This window comes from Microtus pennsylvanicus, chromosome 10 (assembly GCF_037038515.1).
Source record: "Microtus pennsylvanicus isolate mMicPen1 chromosome 10, mMicPen1.hap1, whole genome shotgun sequence".
NCBI classification, from domain to species: domain Eukaryota; kingdom Metazoa; phylum Chordata; class Mammalia; order Rodentia; family Cricetidae; genus Microtus; species Microtus pennsylvanicus.
In genome coordinates this window covers 48,907,324-48,934,155 of record NC_134588.1, presented here as the reverse complement: position 1 = coordinate 48,934,155, position 26,832 = coordinate 48,907,324, and the positions used below count along the sequence as shown (strand labels likewise).

The 26,832-nt window shown below is 38.2% G+C and overlaps 1 protein-coding gene across 4 annotated transcripts in view; it reads left to right on the top strand.

Annotated features, from left to right (window-relative positions):
- Cep350 (centrosomal protein 350) overlaps positions 1-26,832 on the top strand; it is a 144,810-nt gene that overhangs the window by 106,413 nt on the left and 11,565 nt on the right. For all 4 annotated transcript variants that reach the window (XM_075988299.1, XM_075988296.1, XM_075988297.1 and 1 more), the window contains 8 exons: positions 989-1,133; positions 5,124-5,284; positions 8,175-8,311; positions 12,007-12,089; positions 13,712-15,684; positions 16,458-16,862; positions 16,977-17,123; positions 19,437-19,559. In XM_075988299.1, coding sequence (XP_075844414.1) covers positions 989-1,133; positions 5,124-5,284; positions 8,175-8,311; positions 12,007-12,089; positions 13,712-15,684; positions 16,458-16,862; positions 16,977-17,123; positions 19,437-19,559 — 3,174 coding nt within the window. The remainder of the gene's footprint in view (positions 1-988; positions 1,134-5,123; positions 5,285-8,174; positions 8,312-12,006; positions 12,090-13,711; positions 15,685-16,457; positions 16,863-16,976; positions 17,124-19,436; positions 19,560-26,832) is intronic.

Below are 26,832 nucleotides of genomic sequence, written 5' to 3'. Positions count from 1 at the left end.
ACATCTTAGCCATTTGTAGTTTACTATAATTGCTTAAAGCATGTTATTTCATAACTTGTTTTCTGTCGTTAAGAAAAATTAGGTTCCCACCCTACCACCCTACCTTCCTACCTCCCCCCCAAACAAAACAAAACATGAAAGTAAAATTAGCCAGGTGTGGTTGTTCATGACTGTATTCCAGCACTCAGATGCAAGGCAGGGTGATTGCCACAAGTTAGGCCAATATGGGCTACATAGTGATCTCTAGGCCACCTGAGCTTCGGAGTGAGAACCTGGCTTAAAGTATGAAAATATAATGAAACCCATTATTTTTAAGCTTATCAAAAATTGAGTTAAAGTTGTAGCATTAATTCTAATTAGCCTTAATAAATTAAACATAGAGTCGGATATCAGGGTGAAAGCTGAAGGATCAGAGAAGCAGTGTGGCCAGACACTAGAGAGACCTTTCACCTCTACCACTGCTCAAAGACAGGGCGATCCTGTCCTCAGACTGCCTCCTCCGACTGCACTGAGCTCCAGTTTCCTCCCACCTTATAATTCCTCTCTCTGTCTAGCCATATCACTCCTGTCTCCACCTCCCTAGTGCTGGGATTTGTTTGTCTGTTTGTTTGTTGAGACAGGGTTTTGCTGTATTATTGAGCCTGTCCTGGACCTCGCTCTTATAGACGAGGCTGGCCTCGAACTCACAGAGATCTACCTGCCTCTGCCTCCCAAGTGCTGGAATTAAAGGCGTGCGTTAATCAATAATTTTTTGAAAGAAAGGAATTGAGTTGAAGAAAGAGAAAAGGTCTTGAGTAGAATTAGTAAGCTTTTTTTTAACCTTTTGTGAAATTATATAAAGTTGTGTTAAAATTTAATATATTCAATCTATTATGTATACCACTAAATTTCATGTTCATTTGATATGAAAATGTTATAGAATGTATTTTAAATATAAGTTCACAGTTGTATGACAGAATAATTCCTGTTTGGTTTTCTGTTTGAACAGTCTCCTCCCAAAAGTTGTTTATCTGTGTCAAAGCAAGAGTCTAGCAAAGGAAGTCATAGGACCGAAGCACACTGTCACCTTTCTGTCAAGTCTCATCAGCCCTGTTACAGTTGGTCAGATGAATCACTGTCTGTGACACAGTCAGGTAAGGGTGCTGTGAGTTTCTTTTTTTGGTGTTATTTCTGAGTTCTCCTTTAAGAAACTTTATGTTATCCTTGGTTGCATTTGTATAGGCTTTTTCTTGCTCAGGGATTATAGTTGATAATTATATCCTTAATTCCACTAACTTCTCTTGTGTTAATAAACATTTATTTCATCAAAATTTCTTTCCTTTTTTCTGTGTCCTACACCGCCTTTGTGTTTCCAGTGTGTCGTACTTGTGCAGCGTAGCTGGTAGCTGGGCTTGGCCCACCAGGCCGGGATGGAACTGGGGAGCAGGTTGTAACACCAGGGCCTCATGGGCACTGTTTATTTCATGCGGAGGGTATTTATTGGTTTTTTTCAACGAGTTATTGATAAACCATGAAGATAGAAAGTTGTGGGAAAGGATGGCACAAATCTCAAAGGAGCAATGTAGAGAAGGAATAACTGTTTTCTTACGCCTTTTCCTGTTCATGTCTCTGTTGGATACTATTTTGAAAGACTGAAGAGCTTCTACCCTGCAAGGCTTCAGAAGTTTGTTGGCATAGGAAACATATCTAAAGGGGAAACGATGCTGTGTGTATGAGAATTATGAGGAAAATTAATGCAATATTGAGTATTGCCATATTAATTATATTAATAAACATATATATTGCCATTTGAGGTCATTCGAGTAGATGTTTATTTTTTTTTAGTAGAAATGGTTTAGTTGTTGTGAGTGAAGGTGAGCTAAGGAAGTAGTTTAGTCAGGGACGTACTTGTTGCAAGTGTGAAGACCTCAGTTCAGTTCCTAGAACCCAGGTATAAAGGAAATGGGCATGGTGGTAAGTGGCAGTAATACTGGCGCTGGGAAGTGGAAATAGGCAGATCCTGAAGAAAAATACCCAAGGTGGACCCTTGGCCTCCACAAACACATGCAGTGTTACCCACACACATACATGTTTAAAGGGTAGATGATGGACCATACTTCAGCTGTTTTCCTGATGATGGTTATCTAGATTTTCTTAAATTTTTCACAATTGTAAATAATGTTTTAAGAAATATATACAATATTTTTGAAATCTGATAGATTGATAGTAATCAAATTATCAGGTCAAATAGTTGAAATTATCTTTTATGTTATTTTTGTGCAGCTATTAATTTTTTTTTTTTTTTGATTTTCGAGACAGGGTTTCTCCATAGCTTTTGGTTCCTGTTCTGGAGCTAGCTCTTCTAGACCAGGCTGGCCTCGAACCCACAGAGATCCGCCTGCCTCTGCCTCCCGAGTGCTGGGATTAAAGGCCTGCGCCACCACCGCCTGGCCAGCTATTAATATTTGTATCAGTTTGTTTTTATATGTTCTAATGCAGACAGTACTGGTGTACTCTGGTAGAATACAGTCAGTAGACATAAACTTGGTGTGCACTCGGAAACATGGGTTCCTGCTTTGGATCTGCTCCTTACTGATATGTGCTTCAAATGTGTTTCCCATACTAGATTATCTTTTCCACTGGAAGCAACAAGATGACATCTTTGCATGAGTTATTTGCTAAAGATCAGTGATATTTATGAGATAGTTTATTGTTAGCACTTAAGTAAGAAAAGGTAATTTTAGAAAAAAAGCTGAGATTTCTGAATTATAGATGAGATGTAGTGCTTCATGAGGAAATTATGATAAACAGTATTTGAAGATGTGGTCCATTTTATTGTGGTGGGGTTAAGTAATGCCAGTGAGTGAAGGGGAACCCTGTTACCAACCAAGTCAATATAGTCAGCCTCTTGGAGTCAGAAACCTCAGCAAACTGCTCTGTCCACACTTTACTTATCTTGACAAATTCAAGTGTCATTTGCCTGCCTCTTCTCATCCCTTCTCTTCTCAAAAAATGTTTATGGCAGAGTGTTTCATGAAAATAATATTCACCTAGAGAGTTGCCTGGTTTCAAAAAAAAAATCTCTAGAAAGATTATCTTGTTGGTAAGGACTGTGTGTTGAGGTAGCTGAAGGCAGCTCTGTAGTGTACCCCATCCCCATCAGCCTCTTATTGCCACGTATTTGTTTTCCTTTAGTTTTTTTCAGTAGTTGAAAATACAAATACTTTTCACGTTTTTTCATCTAAAAACTCCCAGGTTTTTTTTATCAGTTGTTATTAATTCTTCATAACCATAGACTATAAAATTAATTTTATTATAGCATCAGAACTGACAGTCTGTTTTAAAAATACATTGATGTAAAATCATCTGGAGAGCAAAGTTTAAGTGTGGTCTCCTACACTTCACAAGACAGCATCTCAGGCTTCAAGGGCATGTAGGTCTTGGTTTTTCAGACAGGATGTCCTGTAGCTCAGGCTGGCCGCCTAGTTCCACTTCCTGAGATTGGGACTACGGGTGTGTGCCATCATTCTTGGTTAGGACGCATGCAGCTCATCAGACTAGAGAATTAGAAGTTTATATTTGATTTTAGGAAAGATGGTGTTTTTAAAACCTAGACCGTAGGGCTCCACACTAGAACCAGTGATTGAAGGAGTATAAACCTAGCCCCAAGCACTTAGAGTTTCCCACCTAAAACCAGTCCATTTCTTTCAGAATTAAGAGAAAGCATCTGAAGAAGGTGCTTACCACTACTACTTATCACTGCTTCCTTTTTAGTACGGTGTGAAGTCAGTAAAGAAATCACAGGAACTTAGCTTTTCTTTGTAGCCCAGATATTTGGATCACACCATTTTAAAGAGACAGTGATCATTTGCATTTCAGTGAGCTCTGTTGTTCTTGGGTAACTTAATCTGAAGTACCTGATAGAAACCTAGCCTCAAGGTGGAACAGTAGGCATCTTAATCTTGAGGTTTCTGTCTGATAGTGTTGTTTTTGCAAGGTTATTTTATGTGTGGAGATGCAATCAGTGTGTGACTCAAGAGGTGTGAGAAGGAATAGTCAGTCACTGTGATTTCTGAGCAGTGAAGTAAGCAGTGGTGTCTGTTTGTTGTCATCCCTATGTAGGACACGTTATAATGAGTGCTTTCTTATGATGTTGCCATGACTGCATCTCTCATGTGTGGATGTAAACTACTGGGGAGAAAAAAAATGTAACTAGCTTCATTTTAGTAATTTTAAAAGCTTTCAAAGAAAAATTAAAATGGGGTATATTTTTCTCTTTTTTTATGTTATAATAAAACTCAGCTAATGAGTCACAATTTGAAAATAAAAATAAAATTTAGTTTTATCCTAATTTGGCTTTAAAAATATGACAGCATGCTTTAATATCTAAGGATGATTGTATGAATGTTTTGCTACCAGAAGTAAATTTTTACAGAAGGTTCAAATTTCACTAACACACAAATTTAAACTTAAACTATGTATCTTGCTAAGATAGGGTTTTTCAGCATCTATTTATAGTTTCAAATCCTGAGCTGACGAGTTTACTGGGTTAAGAATGCTTTCTTCACAAGGCTGACAACCTGAGTTCAATCCTAGGAACCCACCACAATGGAAGGAGAGAACCAACTCCCAAAAGTTGTTCCCTGGCTTCCAAATATGTACCCAAACTCATGCACACAAATTATATATACACACACACATACACATTTTTCACAAGAATAAAGTAAATTATAAATAAACAAATAATAATATTAGAAATTAGAAAATAATGAGGAAAACTAAAGAAAAAAGACTATGGAAAACTACACTCACATTTTATTAATAACATTTTTCAGAAGCTCAACTTTTTAAATTTTAAATATTGACTTTATTTTTTTTACAAAGAATAATTTTTTATGATTTATTTAACTTTATTTTATGTGAATTGGTGTGAAGATGTCAGATCCCCTGGAACTGGATTTTCAGATGTTTGAGTTGCTGTGTGGTTGCTGGGAATTGAACCCAGGTCCTCTGGAAGAACAGTCAGAGTTCTTAATGGCTGAGCCATCTCTCCAGCCCCTAAATGTTGACTTTAAGTATTACAACTTTTCTTTATTAGTTACTGATCTTTGTTTAGATTAATGAAAATATTTCCTATCTTTCAGAAACTCCATCTGACCAGAGTGACATTGAAGGTAGGATCAGAGCTCTGAAGGATGAGCTGCGGAAAAGGAGATCAGTTGTGGAGCAGCTGAAGAAGGAGCAGAGGAAAAGACAAAAGGAGAGGCTAAAAGCCCAGGAAGCCAGTCTGATCAGACAGCTGGAGGTGAGATGGGGAGTGGGCCAGCTGCCAAGGTTAGTTCACAGGTGAAGCTCAAGTATCTGCAGTGCTCTTAATAAAGTAGTGGATGGGATTTTTCAGTAGTCATGTACTGTAATATTTTATCATCTTTAAAAATGAATCTGAAGATATCCAAAATGTTAAGCTAAATATTAAAATATTGAATACTAAAGTACACTTCTGATAAAGATTATAGTTGTGATAAAGATTACTCATATTCTCCTAAAAATATTAGGATGAAAAAGATAAACAGATCTAGGTATTAAAATTGTTGTCATCTTTTTTTCTTGCAAGTAGGTCACACAATTATTAAAATCCTTGAGATAATTTAGGACAGTTCCTAAATAACAGCTGTAAGTTGAATTTCTTCCTAAGCTCTAGCACCCTTCCATATTCTACCTGACACTAGAAATATGCTTCTGCTGATGTCTTCCTTCTGTTTCTTCTGCAGCCCAGTTCCCACTGATTGCTCTTTTACCAGTTCCTTTTGGTTTCCTTCTATTCCTGTTGCTGTAGTCTAGGGTTCTAGCTAGGAATTTTAAGCCCTCTTACCTGTATTATCTGTATAGTCTCTTAGTTATTACTTCCTCTGGTGATTTTCTACAAATCTCAGTCTCTCTGTGTCCCTCTCCTCTTTCCCTCTGTCTCTCTCACTTTCAAGTTGGTTTGTTCCTTCCTTCCCCCAAACTCTCCCTTGCTGCGCCAGCCTAATTGTTCTGAATCATAGTATTTATCATGGCATCCATCTGAACCTCCTAACTCACAAGAGTCTGTTCTCAGGCCCCTGCCGGAGAGAACTGTCCAGATCTGGACACTTTCACATTTTCACAGCAGTTGAAACTGTTTGGCCTTTAGGTTAACCAATGGGGGAAAGTGCATTGTTGTGTTGAGCCACAAATTTTCCTTCCTTTTAATTTTTACCTATTGATCTTTGTTGTTTAACACAATTCTTCCTGTATTTAGATGACTATTTTTGTATGTGGGGAACTCAGGTAATTGAATGTATTTTTATTTAATCCTCATAGTGATAAGTTGTTACCACTGTTTCACAGATAAGAAAACTGAGTTTAAATAAGATTAAGGACCTATCCAGGGACACACAACCCATAGATGATAAAGGCAGGATTTTATTTCTAATTCTGAATTTTATATCTTTCCATGAAAATAGGCCTGTTGATAAATATGGAATAAACATTTGCACAGGTATATCACTTGGAGATAGCCGGCATCAGAACTTACGTAGTGTTTCAAAGTTAGAAAAGTGGTTATAATAAATGACCAGGTCCAGGTTAGCCAGACATTCCTATAGTTAGCTTTAGGAGACTGAAGTAGAAATAGGAGTTCAGATTTAACCTGACCCACAGCAGCAGAGACACAGTGGCCATGCTGGGTGTTTGTATTGGAAAGCAGTGGGAAAACAAGTTCAAAAATGAAAGTGACACTCAGAAAATTAGAGGTTAAACTAAGGAGTCTGGGTTTTATCTGATTGGTCATACAACTCTGAGCCATTAAAGTAATACTGGAAATAAATTAAGAATAAACAGTGTTGCTAAAAATGTGCAATAATATGATTCTATTACTCGGAACATGAAGCAGGAGGATCTCAGGTTTGAATCCAGCCAAAATCCAAAATCCTGTCTTAAAAGAACTTTTAAAGTTTAAAAGATGTACATTGATAGAAAGTCTCTAGAAAAGTGCTGTGAGCCATCTCACTCAGCATTTCGCTAAGTGGCTAAACAAAAATGAAAGAGAGTTATGTATTTAGGTCTTGAAATTATGCCATAGAGAAATATATATGTCAACGTATATGGAAAAAGACCTAGTGGACTTTATTTGTCACCTATTTAATAACTGAACTAAACTTTCAGATGCTTTCAGATCTGAGTAACTATCCCTTCTATGTAGACTTAGCTAGATGGGCCATCTGGCTATGTATGTTAGTTAGTGATTAATATCAGAATTTATCAAGCATTGATAGATAATTCAGGTGAAGATAATATGGTAAGAGTTTTAAAAGTAGGGGTTTTAGTCCAGATGTCAAGAATATGTAGCAATTAAAAAAGATCCATAAATCTTTCTTTTATTCTATAAACATTTATTAACAATCTAGTTTAGGCCAGACCTGATGTACATCCTGGATAAAAAGTGCTTAACTTTGTTTTCAGCTATTACATCAAATACAGTTGTACAAGTGAGTTTAGCCTTCCAAATGAAGGAAAGACGTGATCGATAGAGAGCCCCTTTGGATGCCATACTAATGATAGTTACAAAGCAGCGAAGTTCTGGTAACAATTGAAAATGGGTATTTTAGTAACCAGACAACCGTTTTAGTAATTCTGACCACCTGACTGATTACACTCAATTTCCCCCAAGTACTATTTCTTAAGAAGTTTACTGCCATTGAAACTCAGGGAATAAAACAAACGCACAAGGTAGGGTGTGGTAGCTCATGCCTTTAGTCCCAGCACTAGAAGACAGGGACTGGTAGACAGCTCTGTGAGTTCAAGAGCAGTCTGCTCTACATAGAGATTCCAAGTCAGCTAAGGCTACTTAGACCCTACCTCAACCTACCCATCTGCAAAAAACAAACAAACAAAACCACAAAATATTAGAAAACAACATGTAACAGGTTTAAGGTTAATGTGTCTGGGTTTGTATTGCCATTCCATAAATACTTAGCTTTGTATTGAAATTTATCATTTCTTTCTCCTTTTTTGCAGTGCTGAAGATGTGGTAGGGAGCAGGGAGGGAAATCTTTATGTTCTGTCTTTTTACTGGTTTAATGGTTAAATTATGCTACTTAAAAATTTTAAAGCCCTAATGATTTAAAATAAAACATTCTGTGTAATAACTCCTCTAACTCTTCCAAACTTAGACTTATGATGAATTCATTAAGAAAACTGAAGGTGAGCTTAGCCAAGATTTGGACACATCACCAACATCCAAACTTCAAATTAAATGTCTCTCCTCTGTTTCTGAAAAACCCAAAATCAAGCCCCATCCACTACACAGGTAGGAACTTAAGTTACATGTATTCTGCTTTATTGAAGAAGCAATAAGGAAAGGTTTTTAGTAGAAGTTATCTTTTAAGTGACAGTGAGTTATACAAGTAAAAATACTGTTGTTTTTTACAGACGTAATGTGTTGCATATGAGAAGTACAAACTAAATGCATAAGGTACAGATAGGAAATGTGTGTTTTTAACCTGCAGCCTGGTGGGTGCGGTGCAAACCATATCTCAGCATTGTTGGCAGTAGCAGTAGAATTAGTTGTAGATCTTTGGAAAAACAGGCAATGTTTTAGAAGGCAAAAGTATCTGTAACCTCATGTCTAAAAAAATAAGCTTGATAAGATATATAATACCAAAAGCTCTATTTGCATGAATATATTTATTATAGTATCCTTTGTGTTTATTGTAATATCTATTTATAGGCATAAGACATTGGAAATAATCCTTAATTCAAAAAATGAATGAAATATCTCAGTAAATTATGGTCCCATTCAGGTAATAGGACATCATACACCCAGTAAATGGTGTAGGTAGCAATAGTAGACTACAGTATACTAGATAAAAAGTCAAGTCATAACATTCAAATGGTTTGGACAGTGGGTAAGAGGCCAGTGAGTGCATCTGAGAAACAAGGATATGTGAAAGAGAAGAGCATTCGTGAATGATGAGGAGAGAAAAAAAGAACAGGTGGGCAGATCATAAAAGGTAAATATGATAGGATATTGCTGGAGTTAGGAGAGACTGAAAAAACTAAGTAAAAGCCACATTGTGCTAGCTTTACTGGGGAAGTGCGTGGAGGTTAGAGGACTGCTCTGTGGAGTCGCCTCTTATTCTACTCCTCACTTATTTTTACTGTGAGATGATACTGGCCTTTAAAGTTGCTTTAAAGTATCTTGAGGGCTGAACCAGCGTAATGATAGAGCACTTGCCTACCATGCACAAGACTTCTATCCCCATTGGTATAAGAAAACAGGAAGTTCCAATTTCATGTAAACATACCTACACAAAGCCAAAATGCTTCCCTGAGTATAGTGTTGCCTGCCTGTCATCCCAACACCCAGGAGGTTAAGGATCATGAATTTTAGATCAACCTAGACTATGTAGTGAACTCCAGGTTTCCCTGGTATACACAATGCAACTCTGTATTATCCAGCCTCATACCTAGGGTGCTACAGAGATGACTCAGCACTTAGGAGTACTGGCTGCTCTTCTAGGGGACCCTGTTCAGTTCCAGCACTCAAATGGCCCAACAGAGGTCTCTACACCCAGTACCAGGGGATCTAATGCCCTCTTGTGGCCTTTTCAGGCATTGCATGCACATGGTGACTAGGTATACTTACAAGCAAAATACACATTACATTTTTTTTTTTAAAGAAAGGAAAGGGAAAAAAGAAAGAGAAGGAAGGAAGAAAACTAGGGCTATAGAAATGATAATTAATTAAGAACACATAGTGCTCCAGCAGAGGACCCAAGTTCAATTTCCAGTACCCACTTTGGGTGGCTCACAACCATATATAACTTCCGCTCCAGGAAGTTCCAATACCTCTGTCTTCTTTGGACACCTATATTCATATAAACATACCTACATAAAGACACACACAGAGGCACATAATTTAAAATAAATTTGTAATTTTTTTAAAAAAAGAAAGGGACGTGAGATGGCTCAGCTAGTAAAGTATTTGCCATGCAAATCTAATAACTTCAGTTTGTTCCCTGGAACCCCACATAAGGGTAGAAGGAGAAGATCAATTCAACAGAGCAGTCCTCTGACCTCCACACACTCCCCAGTACTCATACTAGCACATCCAAGATAATAGTAATAATAGATAAATAAAATTTTAAAGAAAAGTATTGAGGCTGGAGAGATGGCTCTGTAGTTTAGAATACTTGGCTGCTCTTGCAGAGGACTAAGGTTTGATTCCCACCACCCACCAGGCACATGGTATACAGACATATATCCAGGCAAAGCATTCATATGCATAAGTAAATAAATCTAAAAAATTAAAAAAGAAAAGGAAAATGTTTTTGAGATTTTGTTAGATATATGAGTAGCACAAACTATGCTCATGACAGTTAGCTTAGATACCTGGCTTTAGTATAAGCTAGCTGTTTAGCTTTGTGTAAGTTATCCAACCTCTCTGAGTTGTATGGACTATAAATACCTATTAAGCAGGTTTTGCTACTATTAGTGTGCTTGTTATAAGTTAAAAGAATTGGGCCTCCAACACAGCAAGTATCACGTGTTCACTAATCACCAGTCATTTTTATTATTAGACTTTCCAGGGAAGCATCTTTTTAAAAAGCAGTCACAATCATATTATGTCCAGCTATTACCAAATAGTGTATGTCAGCTATTTTACAATTTTATTATACAATTTTTAAATACAAATTTTACAAGATTTATTTTCTTAGTTTTTTTTTTTTTGAGTTCCTATGTATTTTTCCATTATCTTCTAAATGTAAGTTTTAGTTTGAGCTCTAAATCAGTGATTATCAACCTGTGGGTCTTGACCCCCAGAGGGGTCGCATAGCAGATGTTTACATTATGATTCATAACAATAGCAAAATTATAGTTATGAAGTAGCAACAAAATATTTTTTTGTTTGGGGGTCATCACAACATATGGAACTGTATTAGAGGGTCACAGCATTAGAAAGATTCCTAGAGTATTTACCTAACGTGCACGAAGTCCTGGGCATGGGTGACACATACCTGCAATCTCAGCACTCAAGAGGCAAAGTCAGGAAGATCAGAAGTTCAAGATCACCCTCCTCTACATAGCAAGCTCAGGAGTGGGGCCTGGGATACAACTAAGTAAATTATGAAGTACTCGTTGAGTTATTTTCTTCATCAGGCTATGAGATCTTTTTAACCAGGAGTTAGGTAGGACTATGGTCAGCAGTAGAACACTAGTGTTTTTAGCTTTGTGTGGCCCTGATTCAGTCTCCAACATCAGAAAATGTATTTTTTTACAGAGATTATTTAGTATTCCAGTATTGAGGAAAGGTTAGAAGAAATAAGCCAAGAGAAAAGCAGTATGAGCCAAACTCAAAGAAGCGGTAATAAGAATAGAAAAAAATAGAAAGTATAGTTTAGGAATTTCTAAGAATGGTATTATATAATTAAAGCGCTAGATGGGAAACAGGAAACCTAGGGCTCCTAGATTTCTCTTAGTTAATTGGACCAGGCTTTCCTTACCCTAACAGCAAAGAGGGTTTTGTGGGAAACTTAATATTTGTACAGAGAGAGACAGAGAGAGAGAGAGAGACAGAGACAGAGAGACAGAGAGAGAGACAGAGAGAGAGAGACAGACAGAGACAGAGAGAGAGAGAGAGAGAGAGAGAGAGAGAGAGAGAGAGAGAGAGAGAGAGAGAGAGAGAGAGACTTTTGCCTGTAAAGACATACTTCTGCCGTCAGGAAGCAGGAGGAAAAGAAGTTGATTGGTTAGAAATCTAGATGGATGTGTAAGGTGAAAGGTGAGGTGATGTGACCTGGTGCCTGGTGACCTCCACTTTTCTCATGGAGTTCACAGAGAATGACAAGGGCCGACCAGAAACCGGCTTGACTTTCTGAGGTGGCAACTGTTTGAAGTACCTCCTTAGAGAAGAGGAGAGACTTGTCTAGGAGTGTTATATTTATTGTCAGTTATTGTAGTGTCTGCATATATTTCATCTTACTATTACTCTCTTCATTTCAGATCTGAAGCAGCAAAAAATTGGAAATCTGTAACAGAGTCAGAGCGTTCCAGAGGATCCTTGGCATCGATTGCCGAACACGTCGGTATGTGCCTGAAAGAACTAAGCTATACAGCCAAAGATTAAGGCCACAGAATTCCACCTCTACAAAAGGGAATTTCTGGGGACTGGATAGTGGACTCAGTGATTAAAGAGCACTGACTGTTCTTCCAGAGGACCCAGGTTCAAATCCCACCACCCACATGGCAGCTGACAAATGTCTAATTCCAAGATCTGATACCTTCACCGGTGCAGGCAAAACACCAATGCACATAAAATACTAAAAATAAATAAATTATAAAGGTGACTATCTGGGGCTTCAGAGATGGCTGAGCAATTAAGAGTGTTCCCAGCACCTACCTCAGACTGGTTGTAACTGTCACTAACTCCAGCTCGAGAGGCCCTGACTCCCTCTTCTGGACTCCACTGGCACTCACACACGTGGCAAACATACAGACAAAATTTTTAATTTAAAGGAGTTCATTTCCTCAATTATTTAGTATTTTACATTGTTTGGATTTTATCTTGGTGTTTTATTTCTGACAGGGTCTGGATTGTTGCTTACTCTGATTAGGACTATTGGGCTCACGTTATCCTTCTGCCTTAGACTCCCAAGTGACTGTTTTGTCCCAGCACTCAGTTCTTTTAAATCAGTTTTCATTGCCCCATATTTCTGATAAAGTAGGCATGAAAACCATATAGCTGCTTACTATTATCATCTCTTTATTCCTCCTTAATCAGATTGTATATCTATTATATGATAGATGATTGTAGTTTTATTTTTTGATTTAACTCAAAGATAACAATTATTAGAAAATTATTACTGAAAACAAAACATTGGAAACTAAGCTGAGACAAATAAAAGCTACCTTCCTACCATTAATGATAAAGTGGAGATTTGAACAAATCCTGTTAGCTCATTATGTCATATTTTCTTCTTAGTTTGCCACTTTATCCCTTAAGATCATAGATTTGCAGATATAATAATCTTATATTTTCATATTCTCTCTTTCTCTGTCCTCTGCCTTTCTCTTTCCTCCCCGTTTTTTTCTCTCACACATACACACACACACCAGAAAACTTAGGGTCTACAAAAAAATTCATTGAAATTGTAAAAAATGTTATTGTATGTGTATGGGTGTTTTACCTACATGTATGTCTGTTTACCAAATGTGTGCCTGGTGCCCGAGGAGGCCAGAAGAGGGCACATCAGATTCCCTGGAACTGGAACTGCCATGTGGGTGCTGGGGATAGACCTGGGTCTGCTGCAAGAACAGCAGGTTCTCCTAACTGTGGAGCCATCTCTCTAGTCACCAAAAATTCATTCTTTAAAAGAACACTAGAAGTATATTCCAGCTTCAGGTTCTGCTTGAAGACTATAACATTCTCTGCACAGCCTGTTTTCCCATGGTTTGAAACTATCCTGTTAAACATAGTGTCAGAAACAGTCGCTGGTACTTTATAAATTATTCCAAACTTAAAAAATTTTAATTCTCTCTATTTCAATATAGTATATTTTCTTAAAAGAAAGAAAACATTATAGGATAACCAGGATAAGCCATGTTTACTGACCAGAGTTTTTCTTAACTGAGACTTAGCTTTTATTTAAATTTTGGGTCTCAGATTTGAAAGATTGTGATTAAATAATTTTATGTGACTTTTTTAAAGATTCTTCATTATCATGTTCTGAGAGAACCATATCAGAAAGGTCATTACCTGCACACGCAAAGAGAGTGGTTGAGTTGGACAACAGGACAGAAGAAGGCTTACAGGCCTCGTCTCCAGTTCTGTCCTCGAGAAGAACACAGGAAGAACCCGGAGACTCTCTCAAAAGTGCACCTTCATTACCTCCTCTTAAGGAATTAACTGCACCTACTAGGATTTATGACCTGTCAGAGGCGAAGGCTGAAGATTCTAGTCAAAAATCAGAAATACAAGAACTAGAATACCCGGAACAGGAGAGGAGTGAGGCCGGAGACTCCTGTTCGAAGCAGTCGGGGAGATCCGAAGTCTTACTGAGACTAGACCTGACCTCTGAAATCCTTTCAAATAAAGAGCTTCCTTCGGACTCTACAAATCTTCAGAAAGATTTAGTTAAACCAACCATTGAAGCTTTTCATGAAAAAGAGGAAGTATTGAATCATTCTGAGCAAAGTGTAGATCCTAGTCAAGACCTCCAGTCAGCAAGCGATGTCCACGAGCAGAAAAGCAGAGAGCAAGGGGACTCGGCCTTGTCAGGACTCCTTGCTCCTAGAGACTCATCATATTCTGAAGATTTTGAAGTGTCTTCTTTCAAGAAAGGGATTTCTGCTGAAGAGGTGAACAACGATGACTCCGAGGTGTTGTCGCCGTCACTCAGGGAAGACTCACAGTCTTACAGAGATAAGTCTCAGCCAGCAAGGAGCCCTAGAAGTAGGGCCCCTGGCTCTGGTAGTGAGGATGAAATCAGCGAGTGCCTCAGTGAAAAGAGCCTTTCCCTTCATAGCAGTGTCCACTCCGAAAGGCTGCTAGAGCTCAAGTCCCCGACTGAGCTGATGAAAAGTGAGGAGCGCAGTGACGTGGGACACGAGCAGGGCCTTACGGACTCCCTTTCCCTGGCTGCAGTTTCTGCGGCAGATGAGTTGCTGGACTTCCACATTGGGGATAGGGTGTTGATTGGCAACGTTCAGCCAGGCACTCTTCGATTTAAAGGTGAAACTAATTTCGCTAAAGGATTTTGGGCTGGAGTAGAACTAGATAAACCTGAAGGAAATAACAATGGAACATATGATGGCATTGTATATTTTGTGTGCAAAGACAAGCATGGTATTTTTGCTCCTCCTCAAAAAATATCTCGCATTCTAGAAAACTTTAATGACTATATAGACATAAATGAAGATGAGGAATCTTATTCTGATGAACATTATCAATACTATAATCAAGAGCAGAAAGATATAAAATGTCTAAAAGACAGAGAAGATGATATAGCTGAATATTTTTGTGAGAAATTGCTACCTAGTATGCATAATATAGAAGCCTCAGTGGACACAGATAGAAGCCTTAACATAGAAACAGATAATAAATTGGACATTTCTGGGACTCTAGACGTCCATGTTGACCAACAATCTTCAGTAGATCCCCTGATTTCTTGTCAGGAGAACAAAGCCCTCGTTTCTGACGCCACAGAAAATGTTCCCGATGCTGCAGGTGCTACTCCAGACAGCACATTTTTTGAAGAGTCAAAGCTGCAGCAGCTTACAGAGAAGGAAGAGAACTCGTATTCCCAAGTTTCAGAAAAGCCTTCTACCCCACTTCTGGATCTTCTAACACGAGAAAAAAACCAATTAGAAGCTCAGCTGAAGTCATCAGTAAGTGAAGAAAAAAAATCAGAGCAACAGCTAGAAACAGTCAGCTTACTAACAGACAGCTTACTGAGAGATTTTGTGAAAGACACAGTGAGCCAACTACATCAAATCAGAAAGGCTAGAAATGAGAAGATCCAGCTTAGCAATAAGGAGTTTCTCCACCAAAAGGAAGTACTGCCCCAAGACCCACCCCAAAATATTGAGGAACAACCACCCAGTGTTCCAAGTTGCTTTTTAAGACCTGAGTTGGAAGAAGAAAAAGAAGAGCTCTCTTCTCCAGATATGTGTCCCAGACCTGTGAGTATCTTATCTAGAGGAGAGTCTGGTTACCTTTCCTTCTGTGGCTTGAGGTGGGCATGGCCCCCAACCCCCTGCTCATTAGATACAGATCACTATGTGTTTAAAGGACTTGTAGCCATTTTTCTGTCAGAAGTATAATCGCCCTCTGTTAGGTCATGAGTAGTCATTATAGGGTTGTCATGAACCCTGTCAGGTTGTAGGGTCTGAAGCATCTTTTAAACTACTACATTGATGACCCCTGTAACAGTCCACACATTAGATCTCCTTCCAGATTCTTTGGAACTTTGCAGTGGTTCTCAATCCAAGTCTCTTTCACCTGTCTGTTTAGTTATGGTGCCCTACAGAGATTACTAGTTGTGATATTGATTCTGATGAAACTGAAATATATCCTCTATGACATAGACTCAGACCATCAGCTTGTTTAGGCTGCCCATGGATAACTAAGGAAAAGTAATGATTTTGTATAATTTGATCCAGATAATCACCAAAGGTAAGAATTTTCATTTTCTATTTCAAAATCCCAGTGATGGTCCTTCAGAAATAGAATGATTAATGATTTACAAGAGGAAACAAACTAATGAATAAATACTTCATTATAAATTTTAATGATTAGGTTTATATAAACAGAATAGTAGAAAGAGGATAGTTTTTTCTTATTCATACATATAGATATCAAACACATAAGTAATAGGTATGCTTTGTCTTTTCAAAGCTATTAAATAAACTGAAGTCACTAAATAGTCCTTTATTTGAATGTTTTATTTCTATAGGAGAGCCCAGTGTTTGGTGCCAGTGGGCAGGAAGAGCTAGCTAAGAGACTTGCTGAACTTGAGATCAGCCGTGAGTTTCTGAGCACATTAGATGACCAAGACTGGTTTGATGAAGATTTTGGTTTGAGCTCTTCTCACAAGATTCAAAAGAGTAAGGCAGAAGAAACAATTGTACCTCTAATGGCAGAACCTAAGAGAGCGTCCCAGAAACCATGTGAAACATTATTGGCAGTTCCCCACACGGCAGAAGAAGTGGAAAGCCTTGTGCATAATGCAGCAGAGGAGCTTTGGAAATGGAAAGAATTGGGTCAGGACCTTCACAGCCTTCGTGTCCCTACAAAGCTGCTGGGCTGTGCCAGTAAGGGTCTGGACATAGAAAGCACCAGCAAACGAGTCTACAAACAGGTAACAGAAAAAGATCCTTGTTCTGGAGTTTCTTGCCCATTTTCTGAAATTTGGATTCTCAGCCATTTTCTTACTGATGTTTTCTTTTTTATTGGTCTTTTTTTCTCTCTTAAGGCGGTGTTTGATTTAACAAAAGAGATTTTTGAGGAAATATTTGCCGAGGATCCCAACTTGAATCAGCCTGTGTGGATGAAGCCATGTAGAGTCAACTCTAATTATTTTCGTCGTGTGAAAAATCCAAATAACCTTAATGAAATCAAGGTAAGCTGCACACTATCAGTTATCTCCACTGGTTGTTTGTTTATACAGATCTATAAATGACGTAGGAGCTGGCACTTGTCTATATATGCCATAAGTACTTGTGACAGGATCCGTGAGTAGACGGTACAGTGAAAGGGAATGTGACCCCGGAATTTATAGGTCCTGCATGCACACTGTGCAGTCCATTCTGTCTATTCTCCTTACTCAGCAAGTTGTTGTTGTTCTGTTTTGTTTGGTCCGTGCTGACCTTGAACTCCAAGTGCTGAGATAATAAATAGCCTCAGTCACTAGGCCTGACTGTGGTAGCTTCCTTTTCAGAGCAGCTTCTCAGCGTTACTGTACATAGAAACCATCTGGGGTGCTTGTTAGATGGAACTGCTGAGGTAGGACCCTGATATTCTGCTCTCAAGTGTGCAGTTGCTAATACTGTTGATTCCAGTGTTTATGAGCAGTGAGGTTTAAGAGTTGAGTTTTTCAAACTTCATCTTAGAAACCCTTGACAAAGATTTTATGCTTGCAGACACCAGTTTATTTATAAGTTGTGTTATGCGTGGTCAGGGATTGGCAAACTATGGGCCATGGGCCAAATCTAGCCATGAGCTTTTACGGATCATGTCTTGTTGGACCACAGCCAGACTAGTTTGTGCTTATTGCTTTCCTGTTCTAACAATGGAGTTAGATAGTTATCACAGACCATATGACCACAAACTTAAACTACTTATATCTGACCCTCTACAGAAAAGGTCCAGTCTCTGGATTAAACTAAACTACTTATATCTGACCCTTTACAGAAACGGTCCAGTCTCTGGTTTAAAGTTATCAGGTTTTCAAAATGTGGGTTTTTTTTTTTGCACCCTCTATTCCTTCCAGAGAAGGAATAAGTTTATTCCACAGAAATGAATCTCTGTGTGCATTGTGTGCCTGTCTATAATGGGGAGTAGTGGAGTTTGAGGCACACATTGACAGTTTGAGAATCTTGTCTGATGATTCTGATTGATAAATGTGTCCTGCTCCTCCACTGAGATCATTGTTGATTGATGAACACCTTTAAAAGTAATAAAAACATAAATTGTTACTAACAGAACAAATAAGCTAAATTAAGACAAAGATATATATGCCATCATCAAGTGCATTTGTCTATACACTCAGCATAGACTAGATACTGCATGTGCATTTTAATATTAAGTTTTTTATTTTTTAACTTTAAAAAGGATTTTAAGGATGATTGATTAGATACTGTTAAATAGTTAAATTGTCATGCTACAGATGCACATAGTGGCGTGTGGGTGTGTGCCTATGATGGAGGAAGGTCATTGGTTAAATAAAGAAACTGCTTGCCCTGATAGGTTAGAACATAAGTGGGTGGGGTAAACAGAACAGAATGCTGGGAGGAAGAGGAAGTGAGCTCAGAGACACCATGCTCCCCTCCCCCCCCTCCCCGGGCAGACGCGATAGCTCTGCTCTCTGAGACACACACGATGAACCCAGGATGGACGTAGGCTAGAATCTTTCCCGGTAAGACTGATGCTACACAGATTATTAGAGATGGGTTGATCGGGATATGAGAATTAGCCTGTAAGGGCTAGAGTTAATGGGCTAAGCAGTGTTTAAAAGAATACAGTGTCCATGTAATTATTTCGGGGCATAAGCTAGCCGGGGTGCTGGGGACACAGCCCCGCTGCTCTAATTACTACATGCCTATAATCCTAGCATGTAGGAGACTGAGGCAGGGGGTTATGATGAGTTTGACACCGGCCTGGGCTATAAAGTAATACTCTGTCTCAAAAAAAAATAAAGCAAAGAACTTCAGCATGTCTTTCCTATTGAAGTGTTGTTGGTGTTTCAGATGAACTTTGTGCTTTTCTCATATAATACTGCTCCCAACTATTGATGTGGGATTTCTCCAGTTCTGAGATAGAGTTTTTGCTTTAAAGCTAGCTGATGAGGTGCTGGAGTGGTGACTCTGCAGTTAAACATTTGTGTTATTCTTGCAAAGGACACACTCATGCGTGCACACATATGCACATAAGTATTTTTTATTAGTTAATAGTGGTTCTTTTAAAACGTCACTCTAAAGTAATTTCTCTGTGGTTTTATTTTTATATGTTCTATAAAAATAAAATTTGTTAAGTGAATAAAATTTGAGTATTTGAGATGTTTTCCCTCTATATTGCTAAATGGAACTAAGTAGAAGAAAATATATGGTCTTCTACTAGAAATATTGTATAGGCATAAATGTGTTTCTGGAGTTATGAGCATACGAGTCTGAGGATATCTACGGTTGTGTTTTCTTCTTCCCTCTCATTTCAACAGCGCTTCATAACAGCCGAAGTACTCAAGTTGTTTAGTCTTAAGAAGGAGCCAAACCACAAAACAGATTGGCAAAAAATGATGAAATTTGGAAGAAAGAAGAGAGACCGAGTAGATCACATCCTGGTTAGTGCTCACAACAAAACTGTTTTTATTTTGGTCATGGCATCTTAACTCTAATCACACATACTTTCCTTTTGAACTCTATCTACATTTTAAGTTGATGAGACTGAAACTCAACCCCTCCTGCCGCATTTCCACCCCTCAGGTGTAGGAATGGCTTTGTTTTGTTCTCTTGAGCAAATACTTAATTTAACCAATAGAAATTTGTGGAGATTTGGAGAAACCAAAACTTGAGTGAATCACAGTTGAAGATAATGTAACAATAGGAAAGTACTGTGCAGCTGGACCCTGGAGCCAGACTGCCCACATTTAGCCCTGCCAAGTTTATAGATCTGTCAAGTCTTTGTTCTCGGTCTGCAAAATGAAGGTGATAATAGTTCCATACCTGATCAAATTGTTAAGAGAATTAAATATGTATTTATTTTCAGGCATGTGTTGCTTAGGTGGGGATACATTGGGGATAAATTGTAATTCAAACATGATAGTATTTAGACAAACCTAGAAGGTATAGGTCAGCCATATGACATGGCCACTTTATACTTTTAGGAGATGAGGCAAATATCACATAGATGAAGCTGCTGTACTGTTTTTCAGTAAACTTTTACTTATAAGTAGGAATATACTTTAAAATAATTGAAAGTATAGGCCAAGATATACAAGCAGTAATAGTCACTTATTACCATTATCAAGTACAATGCCTAATTGTAGGCACTGTTTTTTGGGTTTTTTTTGTTGTTGTTGTTTGTTTGTTTGTTTTTGAGACAGGGTCTCACTGCATTGCCCAGGCTGATCTCTGACTCAATCATTCTGTTTCAGCCTTTCAGGTGCTGACATTACAGGCATGGCCTATGTTACTATCTGCTTATATGCTAGCATCAGGCCATTTTATCATTACTCCAAACACATGAGTAAGGGATTGACTAGGACTTTGTGATGGGTACCATGTCACTAGGAGATAGGAATTTTTCATTTTCAGCTTTCTATGTAGCCTGTTACTGATCAAAGTGTCTTTGTGTAGCACATGACTAAATATATAAAACACTCAGAACATTTCCCCCAAGTAACTCAGTGAATATTAGCTGTTTCTGTTCTGTCAGTATTATCGCCATTGTCCAGAACATTAGCTGGAGAAGATTTATTTGGTTTTATCATACATTTCTCTAACATTAGCAAAATGTTGACCAGGTCTGGGGATATAGCTCAGCTGGTAGAATTCTCTCCTTGCAGGCATGAGGCTGAGTTTGATCCCCAGCAAAAAGAAAAAAAAAAGGAAATATTTATCCAAAAAAGAAAAAAAAATCTGTATGTTTGTCCCTAAAAATTAAATGTGAAGTAGAAGCAAATATTAGAAAACTCATATTAGCTCAGATTTACCTCTAAATTGAATTTCATTTTATTCTAAACTTTTATATATTTCCTATATTAACATTTTAATAATGAAAAAAGTATAATGGTATAATTTGTCATTATATATTCATTGTCTCATTTACTCAGTAATAAGTATGTGAGAAGATATTTGTTTATATTTTATTATTCTTTCTCATACCTTATTTTAATGGTTCTCAACCTGTGAGTCTTGACTGTTTTGTTGTCATATACCTATCAAATATTTACATTACAATACATAACAGTAGCAAAATTACAGTCATGAACTGTATTTAAAGGTTGTAGCATTAAGAAGGCTGAGAACCACTGCCTTATTTGGTCTTTACAACCATTATATGAGGGGAAAAGAACTAATTGTATACTGTTTTGCAAGTGTAGAATTTCTTATAATCAAAATTTCAATCCCTTCACTTCTTAGAAATTAAGGGAAAAAATTTAAAAGACATTCAGTCAAGGATTGCATTAGGACTGACTGTGAAATGATAAGCCTGTGCTTCATAGGTTCCCGCTTTCCTGGCAGGACATAGAGCATGATTGGGCAATTAAAACAGAATAGGAAATGTGGTACAGGTGTCAGTGAGTAGAAGCCCATATAACGAAGCGGCTTCTAAGGAGGTGACATTAGGTTGGGATCTTAGAGGACTGAGATATGGGAGAGAGAAGAATAATGTAGGGACCTGGAATGTCAGGGGATTAGAGACTGGGGAGGAGCTGTTCTGAGATCAGCTGGAAAGGCAGTGTTTGGCTTGCAATATTTTTAAAGCAGTGGTAAAGATTTGGATTTTGTTTTTGAAGCAAGGACTTTAAGGAGGGAAAACTTTATGATTAATTAGATTTATAATTTTAAGAAATCATGGAGGATCACTTGAAATGAGCATGGAGGAAGAGACAGATAGTATGATAGTGAAAGATAGTTTCTCTAGTGTGTTAAGTAAGATGTCTTATATTGGAGGAAGGCTTCTAGTTAGTTCTTGGCTGCTTAGCCCTGAAATAATCACACAGTAACTGTATTAATTAAATCACTGCTTGGCCAATTACTTAAGCCTATTGCTAGCCAGCTCTTACATCAAGAATTGACCCATCTCCATTATTTTATATTTTACCACAAGGCTCATGGCCTACTGGCAAGGTTTCAGCATGTCTGCCTTTGGCAGCAGCTCCTTGACTTTTCCTTGACTCCACTCTTCTTTCTCCCAGCATTCAGTTTAATTTTCCCCACCTACCTAAATTCTGCCCTATCAACAGGCCAAGGCAGTTTCTTTATTCACCAATGGTATTCACAGCATACATAGGGGAATCCCACATCAATCTTAGATATGTGTTTTAAGTATTGTGAAAGAACTCAGGAAACAGGCATAGACAGACTTCAACATCAAAGATTATGAAGACATTGTGATTTGGAGCCATCTTCAGGCTCAAACTGATAATCAGTAGTAAATAAATTATAATAAACAGACTAATCTGAAGTGTTTTATGAGGCTTATCCCAACAGCAGAGGCTCACACTAGGTGCCACACCTAACCGTTTAAGCAGAGGAATCTCTCCATCTGTTAGCAGAAAATTCTCAAATATGAAATAAGATGTTTCACTTGAAATGAAGATTATTTTAGCTTGAGTATGGATGGTGTACATCTGCATTCTAAAAATTGAAGAGACTTTCAGACATCATGGTGCATGCCTGTAATCCCAGCACTCAGGAGGCTGAAAGAGGAAGATTGAGAGTTCAAGACTAACCTGAGCCATCTAATAAGACCTTCTCTCAGAGAAAACAGAATTCTTTACTTACTCTTTATATTATATTTTTGAGGCAGGATCTCACTATGTAACTCTGACTGGCCAGAAACTCTGTAGAACAGGCTGGTCTTGAACTCAAAGGGATCCACCTGCCTCTGCCTCCTGCATACAGGAATTAAAGATGTGCACCACACATCTGCCAGAAAAAAAAGAATTTAAGATATAAATAAGAAATAAATAAAATAAGAAAAATGTATTATATGAATGTCCTCTTTGCTGGTCATATTTTTACATGTGTGTAGCTTTTTATATGTTTGTTCTTCTTAATGTATAATGAAATGATAATATTAATTTCTTGAACTAACTAGAACTTAATAAAAATCTAAGTAAACTAGTTTCTCTATTAGACAATCTAGGATTTGCAAAAACTGATGGTTTTACATTTTATAAGGAGATATAAACCACAAATCATTATTTTAGTATGGAAGAAATAAGAATTTTTGAAAGCTTAAAAATTTATTATACTCATGCTTATTTTAGAAAATTTAGAAAGTTCTAATTAATCAAAAATACTGCCACTTAAATAACTCAGTATTTCAATATATGTAGATTTTAAATTTTTGTAAAGAGAATTTCCTAAATGGAGACTATAGTTCCTTTTTGGAATGATTGTTTTATTTAATAAAATGTAGGCGTTTTCTGTGCCACAGATGTCTTTATTTAACAGTATAGACCTTTTCTGTGCATTGAGCACAGCTCCCTCCCATTAGTTTTCACAAAGTGTGCTTCTCAGGTGAGGCAGGCTGGTGGCTGATTGCTCAGGTGCCCTCTTGGCTTCCCTCACCCATTTCAGAAGCCATCTCAGCTCTTACAGTAAGTACTCAATGTGCGCAGTGTGTACATTAATTCTCTTGGCAGGAATCTTGTCCTTAATTTGCTTGTTTACAACATCGCCAACAACATGCTGGGTGATGTGTTGACTCTTCTAGTTCTGCCATGCTGACAGTCCTGAGACATTCCTTTTTTAATTCCCCCTTGATATCTATAGCATGACTATGCCCAAAGGAACAACTCTTTGTTTCCTAAAAAGCCTAAAAGCAGGTGCCTTTCCTCTTTCCCTTTGTGTTTGTCATTTTGGCTGCCTTTGCCAAAAGCTAATTTCTATTACTTCTGACCATTTTATTTTTGTATGGAAGTATAGTAATCACTCCTAGATACATTGTAATTTATTTAACCATTCCTCTGCTGTAGTGAACATTTTATGGTATTTTTTTGCACATTTTTCTGGTAATGTCCTTAGGACAAATTAGTAAAAATGAGGAGCTGTTAGTGTGTGTCATTTATAGAGTGTGTGGGTACCAGCTATAAAAGTGTATCTCTTACCAGTTTTTGAAAAGCTTCATTAAGAATTTATTTGGCTGTATGTAAGTTCATTCTTTCATTAAAGCCCCTTCTTGTCAGTTTTTCTAAATCTTTAACATGTTTAATTAGAAAAATATTTCAAAGTTCTGGAAAAGAACAGTCAGTAGCATAAGACCTTTGTTTCTGTAGCTCTCATTCCATCTGAGTTCAGTTGCCCTAATCCTAAAGTTCAAACTTTAGGGTTCCATTAATTTTGGGTTTTCAGACTCTTGGTCTTTACTTCAACTGTCTGTTTCAATTCTTGCTTTTTGTTGCTGCTGCTGCTGCTGATCCCTGACCTTGGGCATGAGCTGAGTTACCCTATCCATGTGTGTGTGTGTGTGTGTGTGTGTGTGTGTGTGTGTGTGTGTGTGTGTGTGTGTGTGTGTTGAGGCTAGATCTTATGATGTAACCCAGGCTGGCATTGATCTCTTATCATTCCTCCTGCCTATGCCTCTTGAGTTCTGGGATTCTAGTTTTGAACCGCTGTGCCTGGTCATGTTTTGGATCTGGCATTCTTGATAGCTAGTTTTAGTGTGTGTTAGAGAGGTTGTCTCCCAGGCTGAGCTTATTCTTACTACCCCATTCCTCCAGCCTTACCTTCCCAGTGTTGGGATTATAGGTGTGCACCATCATGTTGTTTGGATGTGAATAGCCCCTATAAGCTCACATATTTGCATGGTTGGTCCCCAGTTGGTGGACTGTTTGGGAGGGATTGGGAGGCGCTGTGTAACTGGACTTTGAGGTTTTGGGTGGCCAAGCCAGGCCCAGTGTCTCTGTCTCTGCCTGCTGCTTTCAGGTCAGGATGTGCTCCCTTCCACAATGATAATGGACTGACCTTTGAGACTAGAAGCCAGCCCCATTTAAATGCTTTTCCTTAGTCATGGTGTCTCTTCACAGCAATAGAACAGTGACTACGACACCATCACATCCAGTTAGTCTTTTTCTACTTACTTGGGGGGAGGGGAATGTGTGTAAGGAGAGGACGGCTCAAGAGTCAGTTCATCCTTTGATCTTGAGGGTTCTGGAGAGCAAACTGAGGCTGTTAGGCCTGCACCTCTAACCATACACTCCAACCCCACCCCCCGTAGTCTTTTTTTAGAATAAATTGTTTTTTGATAGAGTCCAAGAATTCTATTGTTTTTTAAACAAACTTTTCTCTTTTAATGACTTATTTTTATTTTTTCTGTTCATTGTTATGTCTGTGTGAGGGTGTCAGAACTCTTGAAACTGGATTTATAGACAGTCGTGTACTACCATGTGGGTGAGTAGACAGGAGTCCATGAGCAGATCCCAGAGTTGTGTAGGTGAGGAGGAACAATCAGCTGGGTGTAGTAATATGGACGGCGGCGGGGCTGCGTCAACACCCCAGCCGCCTGCCCGGCTAGCTTTACCCGAAATAATTACACGGACACTGTATTCTTTTAAACACTGCTTGGCCCTTAGCTCTAACCCTTACTGGCTAATTCTGATATCCCAATCAACCCATCTCTAACAATCTGTGAGCACCGGTCTTACCGGGAAGATTCTAGTTCAGAGCTTCATCGCGTGTGTCTGCCCAGGAGCCTGGAGCATGGCGTCTCTCCTGAGGCGTCTGCTCCGGAGAGCAGAGCTGTCGAGTCTGACCTCACTTCCTCTTCCTCCCAGTGTTCTGTTCTGTTTACTCCTCCCACCTATCTTCTAACCAATGAGGGAGGACCAAGCAGTTTCTTTTTATTTAACCAATGACCTTCCTCCATCATTTCCCCTTTTTCGGTTTAAACAAAAAAAAAAAGGCTTTAACTTGAACATAGCAAAATTACATATAACAAAACAGTTATCAAGTAAAAGTTACATCAGAAACATTTATACATATAACAAAATTGACCGTAAATCTCTATCAATAAAGCAAAATCTATACTAATGCAAATTATTCATGTCTATATCATATCCCCCTTTAAATGTAAAAGAACATTTATAAACTATATTTGGGAACATGGGCGCAGTTTTTTCTCTCCAAACTGCTTCCTGCTGAATGGGGGCGTCGTTAATTAGGTCTTTCATGGTATAACCTGTGTGCCAGTGTCATCTCAGTTGGCAGTTGAGCGAAGTAATTTTCTGAAGATGTTCACAGCAACCCTTCAGGAGGACGTGGTCCATCATACCAAATCGGGATAGATGCAATCCACAAGGTCTGATCCTCTGTGAAAACAAAAGAAGAATATCTTTTCCAAAGTATCATATCCTTAGATCCAAATTCTGAAATCATAGCCTCATGATATCCGTTCTGGTTCCACTTGGCAGCCCATATAATGAAATGTCTCTCTGCACTCAGCTCCCTCACAGTCAAAAATTTTAAAGAAAACACAATAATACAAAGAATCCAGACTCTCTGTGAATTTTCCATTTTTACGCGGCTTATTTTTACTCTATCACTTTACTTTATTCTGTCTCTTTAAAGACTTTACCTTTTTTTTTAAACCATTAACTTTATTCTCTATATTCTTTTTCTTCTCTCTCCCAAGCCTACGTACATTCATCCAACAGTGTGACTCATTTAGTGGTCTGAATCTGTCCTATTGTGAATCTGCAATTTTTTACTATCCAGGAGCACTTTTGATTTGCACCTTTAAATCACTAGGCGCTTAAGAATCTAAGCTGTGACATTACTAGGTTAACTTTTTGCTTTTTGAGCGCATATCTTTGACCTGGAATAACCCTGTAGACCAGGCTGTCTTTGAACTCTCAGAGATCCGCCTGTCTCTGCCTCCCAGGC